At 38.5% G+C, this 17,591-nt stretch overlaps 1 protein-coding gene and 1 long non-coding RNA gene across 3 annotated transcripts in view; one reads left to right on the top strand and one right to left on the bottom strand.

Annotated features, from left to right (window-relative positions):
- Positions 1-17,591, top strand: part of GRM5 (glutamate metabotropic receptor 5) — a 522,995-nt gene that overhangs the window by 500,166 nt on the left and 5,238 nt on the right. The window contains exons 10-12 of the mRNA XM_040489104.1: positions 369-415; positions 3,393-3,507; positions 4,120-4,186. Of these exons, the coding sequence (XP_040345038.1) occupies positions 369-415; positions 3,393-3,507; positions 4,120-4,186 (229 nt within the window). The remainder of the gene's footprint in view (positions 1-368; positions 416-3,392; positions 3,508-4,119; positions 4,187-17,591) is intronic.
- On the bottom strand, positions 14,738-17,551 carry LOC121039395 (uncharacterized). 2 transcript variants are annotated; one of them, XR_005794740.1, is made up of 3 exons: positions 16,676-17,290; positions 16,254-16,492; positions 14,738-16,079 (listed from the first exon to the last, which is right to left on the bottom strand). It is a non-coding gene; the product is annotated as an uncharacterized LOC121039395 (long non-coding RNA). The 2 variants fall into 2 exon arrangements; XR_005794739.1 differs by having other exon boundaries at positions 16,254-17,551.

Raw genomic sequence — 17,591 nt, 5'->3', positions numbered from 1 at the left:
CTTAGCTCACAGCTCTCCCATGGATTTCAACTTCTTGGTCAAATGCTTCTGGAGTTTGCAAAGTGGAAGAGATTGGAGGAAATTCATGTTTCAGGAGTATCGGATCGTTTGTCAAAACAAATGCAAAAGCCTAGGACTGGTTCTGAGGGAAGGGCTTCAATGAGGGAAGATTCCAGCCCTGATCCCAGACAAACCAGGGGATTAATCTGACTTATTTTCAGTGGAACATCATCTGACAGCCAAGGGCAAATGCCAAGGCCAAACTAGCAAGGTGTAGAGTCAAGAGGCTTTTCATGAACTGAAATCAGGAAAGCTAGTCCTCCTCTGGCTACCATAGCTTTGCAGCTCCTTTATTTCTCTGTGTTCAGTGGCAAACACCCCCTGTTGCTGCGCTGTGCATGTTCCCTCATACCAGGTACCCCCAACTGAGCAGTGCCCAGTAATCTGGGTTGTTTAGAACTATAAGCATCAACTATGCTGTGTTGCATGAAATGAACGTGCTTTATTGCATGGGACTGGGTTTTAAGAAAAGGACTCCGGAGAGAAATACTGTCAAGATTGGCATTAAACGAGTACAGAATGCTGGAGCAGCCTTGAGCTGGGGAATCAATCACCGTGAACTAACTCTCCACGTCTAATTTGTTGTGCCATTTCCCCATCCACCTGTGGTACAAAACTGTGGAAGGGAAGCTCTTACAAATCAGCCTGGGCTAAAGTAAAGGGAAAGTGCAGAAAGTGCAGTGTGTACATGTGTGTGCACGTGCTGAGAGCAGAGCCTGAGATCCAGCTGCACAGCAAGAAGATAATCCTGTTGAATCCTGTTGAACTTTCACCCAAGCATTGTATTTGCTTCCTCAGTAGTTGGCTCCCTCCGGTTTTCAAAATGATGTCTAACTTTCTCCAAGGATGACCGCATTGCACAACTTCTGGGGGTGTAATTCATGTTGCAGTCTGTGAAAATGGTATGCCAAACTGTGCAGCATAGTCTGACCAATCATTTAAAGCAGCCCTGGATGAGAGGCTGGCCCACTTTGTCCCTGGCTCCCAGACAAAGCAATGAGAGCATGTATATCTGTATAGGCATATATGGTGCACATTAGTGTATTTGATGCCCTTATACCCATGAAGCCTTTATAGAGCCAGGTTTGGATCTCAGTGTGTTTGAAAGATAACCCTCAATAGATCATTCTGTGGGAGTAACTCAACAGACTGCTATCGGGCCTACTGGTTTCCTTCCATTCAGATATGACAAAGTGCCATAATTCCTGTCCTTGAAAATCAATCAAACAGCACTGGAGTTAGCTGGACAAGGTGAAAATGACTGTATCGAATGTGTTACATTGCTACAGAATGTAGAATCAGAGTGACTTCTGATTTGAAGCAATTGTCTAGGACGGGACTTCCCAAATGTGGCTCCCTACCAAACATACTAAGACAGAATCTGCAGTGTCACAAGTTTCCTAGGTCGTTTCAATTTAGCCAGCCCATAAACTGATATTTTGGAATAATCCATTTGTCTAGGATGTGATATGCAGCTATTCCCAGCAAACATCAGGCCTCAATTCTGCCATGCATTGTTCTTGGGAGTGTTTGGTCAATGCTTAGAACTCTCACATCTGATCAGCCCAGTGGTTAGATTTGCTTAAGACTGTCTTGATTGAGAATGGTAAGAAGGAGACAGCGGACAATGGGACACAGAGGGTAAGGGGACTCCAGATCAACTGGACCAAGCCTTCCTGGATCAGGTCCAGATCTACAGAGATAGCAATTCAACATGTATACACTGAGAATAGTCCGAGTTTCTCTATAATAGCAAGATAATAGTTACCTTTGTTTCCTCACTTGTTTGGATATAGCCAAGGTAATGACAAGGGCTTATTACATCCTGGTGAGGCATAGGAGACTAATGCATGCAACAGTAAGGATAGTTCTGTTGGAATGACCAACCTCAGCCCCACGGATAAGCATAATTCATTGAGAATAAATGGTTTTCCCTTCCTACTTTTTCTTCCTTACTATTTCTTTAGCATTGAATAAAAACTGATGGAAGAAAGTGAAAGTGAATGGGAGGGAGAGGGAGCCCTTCAGTGTTCTAGAAAAGATTTCCTTTAGGGAAGAGAAAAGGCCTAGAAACACATAAAAGGAGAGGCCAAAATGTCTAAGACCATTGAGTATTTTTTTCCAACTTCATATTTGTTCACATAAATACACACATACACACACAATGACATTTATCCAGGAGAAATAAGTTTATCTTTTTAATTTACTTTTATTTATTTTTTACATTTATTTATTTTGAGAGAGAGGGTGGGGGGCAAGGGACAGAGAGAGGGAGAGAAAGGAAATCCTAAGTAGGTTCCACACTGTCAGCACGGAGCCCAATACAGGGCTCAAGTTCATGAACCAAGATATCATGACCTGAGCCAAAATTAAGAGTTGGATGCTTAATGCACTGAGCCACCCAGGAACCCTTTTTATTTTTTATTCTTTGAGAGAAAGAGAGAGAGCACATGCACATGCAAGGAGGGGAGGAGCAGAGGGAGAGAATCTTAAACAGGCTCCATGCTCAGCCCAGAGCCCAACACGGGGCTCCATCACAAAACTGTGAGATCATGACCTGAGCAGAAATCAGGAGTCAGATGCTTAACCAACTGAGCCACCCGGGCACCCCAGGAGAAATAAGTTTAAAATGAATATTAAGAGAAAAGATATCAGAGAGGAGACAACTGCAATGTAAACTGTTTCTAAATAAGAGGTTAGAATCGTTAATCCCAGTTTTCTCCCTCTGGAATTGAATGGAAGGGCTGGGAAAGAAAACCTAATCAACTTTTACAGATACTTTTAACATCCACTGATGAGGTCCTTTTTCTTGTCTGCTCCCACTCCTTCCCCCAATTGCTTCCCAGGGTCACAGTCAAGCACACTCACTCTGCAAAGATCTGGGCTGGATCTCTGGCCATAACCAACCAACCAGCCCTGGCAGGGGGGTGCTGAGGGAAGCTCAAACCACCACAGAAAACCAGAGGAGTGTGTCCCTGCACCTTATTTGCCTATGTTTTCTATGTTGAAGCTATGAACAGGACAGGACCTGGTGAATTCATGCCTGAACTCTTCTTCCAGAGCCAAGTAACCAGCAGGGAAAGAGTTTTACAGTACATGTAGCCCTAGAGCTGAACACTATTATCTTCCCTGAAACAATGACAGGGCCTTAGAGATAGTCCGTCACTCCCCCCTTTTCCCTCCACCCCCACATTTGGAAAAGACTAAGAACATTATATGCATCCATAGCACACTAGCTTCCTGCAATATTATGTTGTTTTCCTTTTATGTGAATTTATTTTTTCTTTCCATCTGAATCTAGCATAACTTGTCATCTTTTCATATTTTCACAGTGGACAGTCTAAGTGTGTTTCAGATCAGAGACCTCCTGATTGCAGGAGAAGTGAAAGAGAGTCCTAAACAGGGAGGTGCTCTAAGAACCGGAAATTCTCTAAACCCTGTTATCCTGTGAGTTCATACTGAGAGAGTCCACCTCAGGGATGGCTAAAACTTCAACAATGAATGTTATTATCTCCTGTCTCAGCAGGGCCATTCCATCAGAGTGCTCACTGGCGTCTGCATTCTGAAGCACTCACGATGTATCCCATGAAGGGGGTGAGGCACAGACATTCTGAGCCTCTCAGTCTCTCTTTGAAAAAGAGCTCCCTAATCAAATGAAATAGACTGATCTACAGTGTCCCATCAGTGCTTGAAGGGAGGAGGGTGGTGCGAGGTTATTTTTACTGTTGCAATGTCATGATATCATGATATCATGACCACCTGAGTCACTGATTTTTACCTAGTAGATGCAGCATCTAATTTTAGTGGGTATAATAAATGTCTACTAGAGCCTTTAGAGAATCTAGTAACAGTGATGTCATAATCACCAGGAACTCAGATTTCAAAAACAATCCCAAATTGTGATGTCCGTGTTAAGATTGTTTTGCCTTTCATTAATTCAGTGATTTCTTCCTTGGTGTTATGCTCACTCATTAAGCACCTACCATGAGCCAAGCACTTACAGGACTCTGGAGATAAATAGATGACCAAGACTTGACTAATGCCCTTGCAAATCTATAGTCCATGGGGGAACAACATCAGAAAAGATAATTGCAATGCAGCAGTAACCCCTGTCCCACAGGAACATGTATGTGTCTAATTAAATCCTCATTTAATATCAGAAAGTACAGCTTATGCCAGTGCAAACAGAATTAAGAGTAAAATAAACAAAATAATATTAACCTGAATTGAGTGTTGAAAAGGTCTACACACAGTTATACAAAATTCAGAGCCACAGAAGAGCAACGTTCTTTCTTTCTACTATGAAGCCAGCTAGTTTCATAATGATAGGAATGCTGCAGTAGTCTTCTCTTCATTCCTCCCCAAAGTCAGTTTCAAATTAATGTTCCAACTTATAGAGACATTCTAAAACAGGTAACAAATCAGTTACTACCGTTGCTGTAATTATTATACATCAGACACTGTAGCAGTACCTTCTCATTGGTTATGCACTCAATTCTCCCAAGAATGACCTTTCCATAGTACAGATGAGGAAAATGAGGTCCAGGGATATCCAATAACCTAATATTAAAATGTTTTAGCGAAAATTCTGAAATCAAAGACCTTAAAACCTGGTTCCGGCACTAGTCAGTGTGACCTGGAGGTGCCATTTTACTTCCTTAATCTCTATTTTCTATAAAATGAAGATAATAATATAGCACTCCCCTTACTATATAATCCTGTGAAAAGTAAATGAGATAATGCAAGCACAACACTTAGCAGACTGTGTGGCACACAGAAGGCATTCAAAAGATTTTCTTTAGTATTACTGTTACCCAAGGCTACTTAGAAAGTCCCTTTTTTTGTTTGCTTTTTGTCTTCTATTCTCCACCTGCCATCATGGATGTTTTCTCAACAGTCAATTCTAGAAAAGTATGTAAAATAAAATAGTAACATCAACAAAATTAATTCAATGGTATAACTTCTATGCTTTAAAATTCATGTTCTTCCATGGTTACCTATAAAAGCAGCTAACTTTTATTGGAGATACACAAGACACTAGTATAAGTGCTTTACCTGTATGATCTCTTATTTAATCTTTAAAAAGGTAAATAATAAAGTCCACACTGGAGACAAACTCAGTTTGATTCTGGAATTCACACTGTAACCACTATGATATCTGCCACCTGGGATAAAATCTAAACCCATGCACTCAGAATAGAGGGATCTTCCCACACTAACTCTAACTCTTTGACTTTTATTCCCTCTGTTTCAGTACATGTGTCTTCTTTTTCAGACACCCCAAATTTCTTACCATTCTCCAAACACGCTGACTCCTTTCTACAATTTCACACCTTCACACATGCTGTGTTTCTACCTGGATTGCCCTTCCTTTCTCCTTGTATCCATCTTCTCCAACCCCCATTCCTGTTCTCCCTGGTAAACTCTTACTCAGTTTTCGAAACCCAAACCTAATGTCAATTCCTCTTTGAAAGCTTTCTCAGATTTCTACAATCTATTTTACATCTGACCAAACTCATAATTCTAAAGTATTTTGAGTTTACCTCTGATATTGCATGTTATCTCTGATCACCTGTCTCTTCCCACTGAACTTAAGGTTTTTAAGGGCAAAATCATGTCTTGTTCAATTTTCTACCCTCAGAATCCAAAAGTGTTCTGGGACTGTTAATTCAGTCAATCAATCAATAATAGTACAAGAAAGAAGAACTCTGTATGTAGACTGCACTGTTTTAGGGACCATGGGGTGTTCCAGAAAGTATGGAATAATCTCCACCCTAAAAAACTGACAATCTTAATAAAGGAACAAAACTCATTCTGATGGAAACTGCAGGAGCATTAGGCTACATTAAGGTGTTCAATCTGTGATCCAGGGGCACACTCTGTGAAGCATCTGACTCTTGATGTCAGCTCACAGGTCATGATCTCACCGTTTGTGAGTTCGAGTCCCACATCAGTCTCTGTGCTTATGGCTCAAAGCCTAGAACCTGCTTCTCATTCTGTGTCTGCCTCTCTCTCTGCCCCTACCCTGCTCACGCTCTCTCTCTCAAAAATAAATAAATATTAAAAATTTTAAAAAAAGAAATTTCTTAGGGAAATATTTTATAAGTCTGACGAAAAATTAGTTCAGCTAGTGTCTTGTGAATGGACTAGAAATACTTAACTTTAGTAAGTGCAACAACTACACAAATATAAACCAGAGTCCTAATTTCCTTTGCTTATTTTTCCAAAATAATCACCTGTTCTTTTGGAAACAGAAAATTACTGTAAGTATATTCTACTTCTTTCAGCCTGTAGCATAATTCAAAATAGTAATGGGACTGCTTGGTTTCCCTGGCTCTCTCATCTCACTTTCTGTCCTCATCTTGTCCTTTTTGCTGTGGGTTGGGGGGGGGTGGGGTGGGGGGGGAGGGCGGGAAAGGAGCTGGTCAAAATCTTTTGTAAGGCTGCTGTCCTTGTCCATGAAATACAAATATATGATAATGTAGTAGTTATGTACAAATATAAATATTTGTATATATTTTGAGACAAAAGATTTAATAGCTTACAATTTCCTGTAAAAGGGAAGAAGGAAATCAGAACAGTCTCTGATATGACAAATACCACAAAGGGAGCAGCCTTGGAGTTATCAGTTCACATTCCTAAGCTCTAAAGGAAGAAGTCAATGCTAGAGGCATACTCGCTACTTTTACACCCACAGCAAAATATGGATAAAATCTTGCAATGTCCACCAAATCTTACTGCCATGTTCCCTCAGGTGGATAATACCAAAATAAGGGCAAACTATTCCACAGAGCTGAATGCTCTGTAAACTTGAATCACTATTTCATCTAACTCTACGTTTCATGAGTCATTTTGAACTGACTTTTCAATGTAAGGATTATTTATTTTCTTAAATGTTAATTCACCACTTACTATGCATAAAGCTCTATGCTTCATGCTAGACAAAGATCTATGAAATAGGGTTTCTACACCTAACAATTTTTTGTCATTATACTTAACATGCCTTCAAAGGAGAGACTATGCTTTTATGACACTATGTCTTCCATACTCCTAGAATCAGAAGCCAATGAAAAGACATAGGCTTTAGTATCCTACATATCAAGATTTTACACCTTAAATATTTTCTACCTTTGTGCACATAAATCCCATGAATCTCTGTAAGCATCAGCTTTATAATCCATAAAATAGACATGATGTTGAGAACTGCCTCACATATTGTTTTGAGGAATTAAAAATAACATGTATATGAAAATACATATAGATGGATATTTTAAAGTAGTAAAATAATTTAAATGAGATCAGATACACATACAGAAGGCAGTATACTGCAAGAAAAAGACAAAAGTAAATATTAATCAGGAACACCTGTTATTTTTTATATGCACCTACCTAATTAATTTTCTGAGAAGCAGAAAAAGATTTCTGTCATCTGAGGAACCAGGCAGATTGACATAAACAAGATAATAGTGTATAGGATACATGTAAGAAGTTGTTTGAATACTAAAAGGATAGAATTTCTTTTTTTAATTGAGATAAAATTGACATATAAAATTGTATTAGTTGTAGGTGTACAACATAATGATTTGAGATATAGATGTATATATATCTCAAAATGATTACAACAATAAATTTAGTTAATGTCCATCACCACACATTTACAATTTTTTTTCTTGTGATGAGAACTTTTAAGATCTATTCTCTTAGCAACTTTCAAATATACAATAGATTATTATTAACTATAGTCACTATGCTGTACATTAGATCCTCAGGACTTATTTATCTTACAACTGGAAGTTTATACCTTTTGGATCTCTTCACCCATTTCACCCACCACCTGCTCCCTCCTCTACCAACCACCAATCTGTTCTCTGTATCTATTAGTTCAGGGTTTTTAGATTCCACATTTACATGATATCATGCAATATTTGTCTTTCTCTGACTTATTTTACTTATCACAGTGCCTTCACGTTTCATGCACATCATTCATATTGCAACAAACAGTGAGATTTCCTTATCTTGGGAATGGCTGAATAATATTCCATTGTGTGTTTGTATTTGTATGTGTGTGTATATATATGTGTGTGTATGTATATGTATTTTGTATGTATGTGTATATACACACACACACACACACACATATATATATATATATATATATCACATTTTCCTTATCCATTCATCTGTTGATGGACACTGAGGTTGTTTCTGTGTCTTGGATATTATAAATTATGCTGCAGTAAACATGGGGTGGTAGATATTTTTTTAAGACAGTGATTTCATTTCCTTTGGATAAATACCGAGAAGTGGGATTGCTGGATAATATGGTAGTTCTATTTTTAAATTTTGAGGAATATCCATATTGTTTTCCATAGTGGTTGCACCAATTTACATATCACCAACGGTGCATGAGAGTTCTCTTTTCTCCACATCCTTGCCAATGCTAATTATTTCCTGTCTTTTTGATTCTAGCAATTCTAATAGGTGTGAGGTGATATCACATTGTAGTTGCATTTCCTGACGATTAGTGATGATGAGCACCTTTTCATCTAACTGTTGGATATTTGGATGTCTTTTTTGGAAAGAAAACACATTTTGTCTATTCATCCATCAGTGGACATTTAAGGTGTTCCACATCTTTGCTACTACAAATAATGCTGCAGTGAATATGGTAGTGTTAATCCCTCTTTGAGATCCTTATCCTAATTCCCTTGGATATATACCCAGAAATGGGATTGCTGGATTATATAGTAATCTATTTTTAATGTCCTGAAGAACTTTCATACCATTTTCCACAGTGGCTGCACCAGTTTGCACTCCCACCAACAGTGCACAAGGGTTCATTTTTCTCTACATCCACCAATACTTTTTATCTTTTTTTACGATTATTATCCATCCTGACATGTGTGAAGGGATCATATTGTATTGTACACTAAAAAAAACTGTTAAGAGGTAGGTTTCATGTTAAGTGTCCTCGCCACAAGAAAGAGAGAGAGAGTGTGTGTGTGTGTGCGTTCACCATCTGAAGCATCCCAAAGGGAATAGGACTGAAACTTTCTTAGCACTTCATATCTGTGGCAGGTGCCTATTTACATCCAGTAAGAAAAAATAATCAAAAATTACCTTAAGCCAGGAGCTTCATATAGATATTAAGCACGTTGGTGGTAGATAACAACCAGGATTCAAACCTCAAAACTAAGGTACTCTTCACACATTAGATTTAAATTAAATATGTTAGGCAGAGGTACTTTAAGATCAAAAGGAATCTTTTTTCCTAAGCAGAAATCATTTTTTCAGCAACCATTCTAACAGTCTGGGGACACTTTCTTATTCTACAGTCCCTCAGTATTCATCTCTGCAATCTTCAGGTCAATTTGTTGATAGAGAGCTTTGGGATTTATGATCAGGTCATTTTATGGATACAAACTTGGTTGTTATCATTTCCCTGGATGCTCCATAAGGCTGTGCCTTGTTAGCCCCTTAGTTTTTGTGTGCACCTAGCACACAGACAGTATTGCATGTGTGACTCTGGATCTAAGGTCCTATTTGGGGCATATTGTTTTGCCTTTTATTTGACTTGGGCATATTAGTGAAGTTCCATAAGCCTTGGGTTTTGCATCTATAGTAGAGGTTAATAATACCCGTTTACATCAGGCATTCAAGGAAAGCATTCTAATTTGTTTCCTTTCCCTAACACTCCCAGCCCACCTACTCTGCCTCAGACACCACACCAAGCATTGGAAATGCTCCCAGTTACTGCCCTTGGAGTGCTCAGGTTTAATCCAGAAACAGACTTGTAAATAAGTGATTAAAAATACCATGCAATAAGTGCTATATTATACAGCTGTTGTGAAGGTCAAATATAATAAAACAGATGAAAACACCTTGTGAGGTATAAAATTCTATTCAAAGGGGAGCTATTATCATTCCAGGACCCTCCTCTTCTTAGTCATCAATCCTAATCCTATGTTTTATTCAAGGCTTTAAATCAAACTGGATTTTCCCACAAAGACTTCTCTGTGGTATCAGCCAATGGGTGCAAAATAGCTGTGTCTTCTTTTGTTCTCTCTTTATGAAATTGTAATCTGTGCTTTATAGTAATTGCTGGAAAAAATCATTTCCATTTTGGGGAAAAAAAATCCTCTAATCTTAGTTGAAGCACCTCAAGTGTAGAATTTACATCTCAGTATGAGGAGTAGTTTAGTTTGAGGTTTGAGTATGAGTTCCTGAATTTTGAATGAAAAAAAAAAATAGCTTAACTTGAGAAAGAAAATGCTCTAATGATCCAACAAAATGCCTCTGCTTGGAACATGCTTTACATCCTTTGTTAGATGCTTTCTCTTTATGGGGACGTGGGGCAAGTACCAGCTGTACTAGAACCACTGGACACTTGAGTAACCCACCCTGAATGGATCGTGACATGTCCAAAAGGCTGCCTGTTAAACCAGAGACTAGTTAAAATAGAGCCAATGGTTCTCCTCCCACAAGGACTTCATTAGAGACTGAATGCCTAGTGAGAGACATTCTCTGAGAGGATTATCATAGAAGCAGGCAGCCCCTGCTCGATCACAGCTACTTAAAAGGGAGGCGAAAGTCCACCTCACAAGGTTGTTGGAAGTCCACCTCACAAGGTTGTTGGAAGGGTTTCAAGGGGTTGGGTGTGTGGAATTACCTTCTTTGCCATATATGCAACACATAAATATTAATTGGATTTTGTTTATCCATGTTATTTTAACATTTCCCAGTCTTTAAGGCCTCGTTAATCTCCACTTTATTTGCAAATCCTTCCTTGAAACTTCTTTCCCCAGTGAGCAACCTTTTGTCTAAATTCCTCCAGTACCAAGGACAAACGTCTTTTCTTTCACAATAGTTTTAGAATACCACTATATTCCTTTTCATCATTTTTTCACACCTGTTAAGATCTTAACACTGTATCACTGCATTATTAAAACAGCTTCTTAAATCTACCCTGGACACCACTATTTTGCTTGTGTCAATCTTCTTGGCTCCTTATTGCCTGAAGGACTAATTAACCTAACAGATGTTAATTAGGTCCTAACATATTCCTGAAGTAGGACCAGGACTGGGGCCAAACAAGGAATAGGGTCAATGGATGAAGCTGCAATGAGGGTTTAAAGAAGGTTATGGCGTGATTCCTAAATTTAATTGCTTTTGTTGAGCTTGAGAAATACCAAATATATAAAATACTAAATAACAAAAAATAATTCCTGCACTAAAATAACATAGAAAATAACTCATGAGTATTTGTTTATATATTCATTCATCTATTGATCTAGCATGTAGATTTCATATATATCTAATAATTAGACCATTTCTCTGGTCAACTGTATTAGACCATCTATCTATCCCAGAGTCTAACAAGTCCAAGGTTAATTATGAATTAGTTATTAAAATAGCAAAAGAAAGGAAAAGAAGGAAGATCCTTGTAGGTCAGGGGTGACCACAAAGAATTTTTACAGCAGACAAAAATGTCCCAACTCTACTCCTGATGCTTCCATTTATTCTCCATCCCCACCTAGTAAAACTGGACTACTGATTATCTTAGAATATCCTTATGGATTCCTGAACCTATGTCACTGCTATTTTTCCTGGATGCCAATGCCTACTGCTCCTTTTGGATTTTGCCATAATCTACTAATTTTTCAAGGTGTAGATTCAATCTGTCTCTTGTACGCAAGCATCATTCCCTGGCCCCTCCCCTCCTGCTGGAAAGTTTCTTCTTGTTGTGAAGTTTTGAATCCCTTGTGATCTGTACCCTATAGTTAGTTACCCCATGAACTACTTGTTTCCATGCTCCACAATCTCTCAGGCTTTGCCCTTAGCAACTTTCCACCTGCCCATCTACTTCCTCATTTCAAGGTCCTAAGAAAAAGAAAAATAACCCTCCTGTCAAAATACTATGAGTAACTCATATTGCTAGCCTTCTATGTGCATCTTTTCTCTTGCCCTCTTTGAGGCAAGTCTCATATCAGTAACTCGCCACCAGAATATCAAAAAGTACTGATGAATAGGGGTACTGATGAATAGATGGCTCAGTCAGTTAAGCATCCAACTTCAGCTCAGGTCATGATCTCATGGTTTGTGGGTTTGAGCCCCGTGTCGGGCTTTATGCTGACAGCTCAGAGCCTGGAGCCTGCTTTGGATTCTGTGTCTCCCTTTCTCTCTGCCCTTTCCCCTACTCATGCTCTTTCTCTCTCTCAAAAATAAATAAACATTAAAAAAAAATTAAAAAGTACTGATGAATCACAATCATTTGCAAAGGTATCACATATCATTTATTACCACTATTAGTTGAAATACCAAAATTTGCAAAATAGTGCAGATTTAAGGTTATCCTCAAATTTATACCATTCTTTTTAGTGGCATTTCAAAATAAGTCAGAGAGAAAATAAGTGGGCTACATTTATTAGGGCTGTCCTTATATAGGACAACTGTCTTTTACCAGATCACAGCATGGGGAAAAAAAGAGGGGCTGAAAATAATATTTATATGGTTGTAAGCTTCAAGTGCCTTCATCATTGAGGCATCCAGTCATTATCTTTGACAAATATAAGTGCTTGATCAACCTGTGCTATTTGAGGTAATGACCAAAGAGTGATATAGGGTGCTTTCTTGAGACCTCAAAGTAGATGATTAAGAAGTACAAAGACATGGTAATAGAGAATGTAAATCAAATGACTAATGTTTCTACTTGAAAACACACATCATCACCAGGTAACACCAGACGTCTTCTCTTCCATGAAATAAGGACAGCTCACTTCACAAAGCAAAGATGGGACATTGTACTGTCAGGAAAAATGGAATTGGAAATCATTTTTGATTTGGTATTGGTCCCAGGTCGCCATTATCTAACTGCTTAACTTTGGGCAAATCACCTATCTCACTGAGCCTCGATTTTCTTATTTTTGGAAGGAGGACAAAGACATTGATCCTATCTACCCTTGACAATCAGTGTCCGGAAAAGTACTTTTAAAGCACTATGCAAATATAAGGTGATATTGCTTTGATTATTGTGTCTTTGGTAGATAATTCATTTTCATTTACTCAAGTGTTTTTGTCTGTACATATATTTCTAATGCATATGTCATCGTGGCCATTTATTTTTTTTTTGTCAGCGAGATGGCTATTTTTTTTTTATTTTTTTTTTCAACGTTTATTTATTTTTGGGGGGACAGAGAGAGACAGAGCATGAACGGGGAAGGGGCAGAGAGAGAGGGAGACACAGAATCGGAAACAGACTCCAGGCTCTGAGCCATCAGCCCAGAGCCTGACGCGGGGCTCGAACTCACGGACCGCGAGATCGTGACCTGGCTGAAGTCGGACGCTTAACCGACTGCGCCACCCAGGCGCCCCGAGATGGCTATTTATATCCATTTATGCTTAACTGGGGAAATTTATATGGATGATTCTATCATTTTCTTATATATTATGGTGTATTTTTCAGTGTAATTGTCATAATCAAGATGTCATATTTTAGGCAAGGCTCAGAAAGAAATTATTCCACCTAATTTAGAATGTCTGGATATAAACAATATCCAATTCCTCATTATCTTTTAAAAACTTTATTTCCATACTTTGCAACTCAAAATATATTGATAAAAAGCTTAAGAAAATGTACAGAAAATGGAACTGCAATTGGAAACTTTCTACTTATAATATTCTTAATTCATGAAATTGTTTTTTTGGCCTAGTATTTTCTGAAGTCATTCCAAAGACATATTTGCTAGTAACATTACAAGCTTTAAAAAAATTTTTTTTAAGTATTTTCTTTTGTATTAGGAAGCTCATTATCTTACTATTCCTCTCTCCTGGCTGACCCTGGGGAAAAAAAACTTCTAAGAATAAAGGTAGAAGGTGTCATTTTGGCAGACACAAATGTAAACAAAAAAACCTAAATCTCAAATAACATGATCAAAATGTACCTCCCCCCAAGAAATAAAGAACAAATTGTCATAGTAGTAAATTCTACAGTATTATATTTGATAAAGGGTTAATTGGTACCTGGAAAGAGCACAAAGTTTTTATGTTTTTTTTTTTTTTTTTTTTGGCCAAATTGTCCTCCTTTCCAGGTGTAGCAAACCATGTATTCTGTTTCTTTCCTCCACTCCTCTTTCCTCCTCCTTCTTTTCTAATGTCCAAAATATTCAGTGGGGAAAGTCAAGTGCTATAGACCAGTACGGAAAAGTTTGCTTTCCCTTTTCTTACCTCAGGGACCTTAGGAAAAATGTATAATCCCGATGTTTAAAAAAAAAAAAAAAAAAGTTCTCAGTAATAACAACAACAATAATAATAAAGATTTTACCGCAAGTGATTGGAAGATTTTTCTAAGGTTTATTTATTTGGTTTTTTTTGTTTGTTTTTGGTTTTTTTTTTTTTTGAGAGAGAGAAAAACAGAGAGATAGAGCATGAGCAGGGAGGGGCAAAGAGAGAGGGAGACACAGAATCCGAAGTAGGCTCCAGGCTCTGAGCTGTCAGGACAGAGCCTGACACAGGGCTCGAACTCACAAACTGTGAGATCATGACCTGAGCTGAAGTTGGATGCTTAACTGACTGAGCTATCCAGGCACCCCGGAAGATTTGATGGTGAGGTCTGCAGAGGTACTGTGCTTTATAAAGTACCCTCACGTGTACCACCATTTAGTTTCTTCCAGAAATCATGTGAGGTGAGCAGGAGAGGTTTATTTCTTCCATTTTTTACCAAAGAACAAAGAGGTGCAAAGGTGTTAAGTGATTTGCCCAACATCACTGAGGGCCATACCTTAAACCCACATTCTGGGTCTACTATCCATACTGCCTCCATAAGCTTTCATTACTAAGAAGTTTCACTACACATACACACGCACACACACACAGAGAGATACATATACATATAAATTACAGAAAAGGAACAAATACTTCTTTATGATTTTCACAGTAGAGATAAAGATCTGTGTTCTTGTACTTGGTTAATGAAATATGTACTAAGTACTACTGATTACAGTGAGTTTATAAAAAGATTGATTCATAAGACAAAACAGAATTTCATTAACATTGAATTATTTTTTTACTATTGAATTATTTTTAAAACTGAATTCTACCAAAAACAATTCAGTATGGATTTTTTTAAATCAAATTCACTTATCCACTCAGTTATTAGTTCAAAATATTATTGAGCACATATCATGTTCTAGGCAATGCACTAGGTACTAAGGATATAACAGAAAACAAAGAACCCTCTGTCTGTACCCTCAGAACACTCCACCCAGCAGGTGAGGTAGATATACAGCAAAGAGTTATTAAGTGCCTAATGAAAGGACTCTGGGAATCTAACCTAGTCGGGATGGGGTCAGGAATGCTTCTCTCAAATAAAAGCAATTAAGATAAAATAAAAAAAAAATGGTAAGAGCTTAGGCCGAAAGAAAGAAAAAGGCAGAGAGGAGGGAGCACAATGAAAGAGCATTTCAGGAAGAAGTAAATTGTGGAAGAGAAATAATGCAGAATTTAGTGGAGTGGATTTGATCACCAAGGAGACAAATTAGCATGGAAAAAACCACAACAGAGCAAACCCGATGGAACTCCAATTCTTGGTACAGTTGGTCAGGTTAAGGAGGAACGACCAAAAATGTTTTTTGGCTTTACTACATATTTTACTTTGTATTGAATTCTTTGTTTCTCAACCAGAGCTCAAAACCACAAGTAAACTGTTTTTATTTTCTGAAATGTAGTGTTCACATGGAATGCAAAAATTAACACTCTTAGATACCCTCTCCTTACAAGAAGCTTTCATCTGCATGGTCTCATTTAATCCTCATGACAGCTTTCACCAAAGGATTGCTCTCTGCTTTTTATCAAGGCTTAGAGACTATTGTTTTCCAAGCATCCAGGATGGCAGATCCAGGATTAGAATCCAGTTTGAGGGTCCTTTGTCCATTGCATTTTCCAGGACACCACACAATGGTTCTTAAGACTGGTTTGCTTAAGAATCCTATTCGTCCATCAAATGCTTATTAACATCCTGTGTGCTAATGAACAAGATAGATCAGTTTCCTGTCTGTTTCCTGTGGAAACTACATTCTACTAATAAACAGATTAATGTCATAAATCAGGATTTAAAAAAAAAAAACTTTTTAAAAAGTTCTCATTTATTTTGGAGTAAAAAACCTTTCATGACCCAAGGAATGAAATGAGGTACTTACATTTGGACTCCATTTCTCTGGTGTCTCCTGTGTCCATTTCCATTGGTATTCAGATTATTTGGCGCTCTCTCTCCCAAATGACCATGGACACTATGAGCAAAGGCATGGCCAGGAAAAATGTCAGTATTTTGTGCAGATTGGCTGGTTAGGATAGTTTCCTTCTCACACATTCATCCAAAGGCTTTTCCATCTGCTGTCAAGTTTTTAGGCACTACTGCATGTGATTCCAAAGACTGACACTGTTAATACCCAGAGTTATGTTCCATCAAAACCTCTCCATGTTGGGAGCAAGAACTTTCCTAGAGTAAAGCTTAGTAAGATAAATCCAGTTATGCTTCCAGTTTATAGCCCAAGCTTTGTATTAAAAGTGGCCTCAGCAACCTGAACGACTAATTTTCCTTTCCAACATGCATGTTTCTTACCTTGCTGGTAGGAGAGAAAGGGGGTTGTTGGCAACCATCCTCCCAATCAAATCCCATAAATAGTCTGGCCCATTTCTTCTGTGCCATGTTCCAGAACTCAGTAGACACCTAGAAAGAAGAAAGTAATGCACTAAAAACATATAAAGTGGCAGGTCAGGTTAATGCAAAATGTAGAAACATTCCTTTCCTGAAACTCTCCTGGAAAGGAAAGTTAGGTTTAGCAGGGCCCATTCTGCTACCATGGATGTACAGCAACCTCCAAACCTGGAAATAATTGATCCATCCTTTGCAGGAAGAGGGGCAGGGGTGGGGGACATATCACATTCCAGAATTCTAAAGGACACCAGGTTGCAAACTATTGGGTAGATTAAGTGGAATGAGATTTCAGAGGAAGGAGCAGAAAAAGGAAGACCACAAAAAGGAAAAGGAAAGATGGAAGAAATGAGAAGCAGTATGGGAAAGAGACAGAAAGCATCCTGTTATAGGAACTGCAGAAACAGAGATCTGTTATCAAAGGCATAGGTATCTCAGGCAGAGTGGATCTGGCAGTTGAAGTCCGGTAGCCGCAAGGCAAGTGAGCTCCAAACACAATTCAGCCCCCTGCCAGGCAAAGGCCGTCCAGCAAGGAGGCCAAGGGAGCAATGGGAACCCAGAAAGAAAGGACAGCTTCTTTGGGGATGGAGTGCTTACAAAATGCATAGATCTTTGGAACCTTATCTAGGTGATCAGAATCTTCTGGGGTCAAATAGCCTGGGCTATTTGACAAATACCCTAGGTGAGTTTTAGGCACAATTAAGTTTAATCACCACTGGCCGAGATGATAAAGTTGGGTGGTCAAAGCCTTGGGTCATAGACTGTCCAAGGCTATTTCCTGGTCACAGCACCTAGGGCAGAGCTGTCTGGACAAAACAGACCC

The sequence above is a fragment of the Herpailurus yagouaroundi genome, unplaced genomic scaffold (assembly GCF_014898765.1).
Source record: "Herpailurus yagouaroundi ecotype Mexico unplaced genomic scaffold, PumYag 180, whole genome shotgun sequence".
Taxonomy (NCBI): domain Eukaryota; kingdom Metazoa; phylum Chordata; class Mammalia; order Carnivora; family Felidae; genus Herpailurus; species Herpailurus yagouaroundi.
Note: the sequence above shows the minus strand (reverse complement) of the source record. Positions and strands in the feature narration are given on the sequence as shown.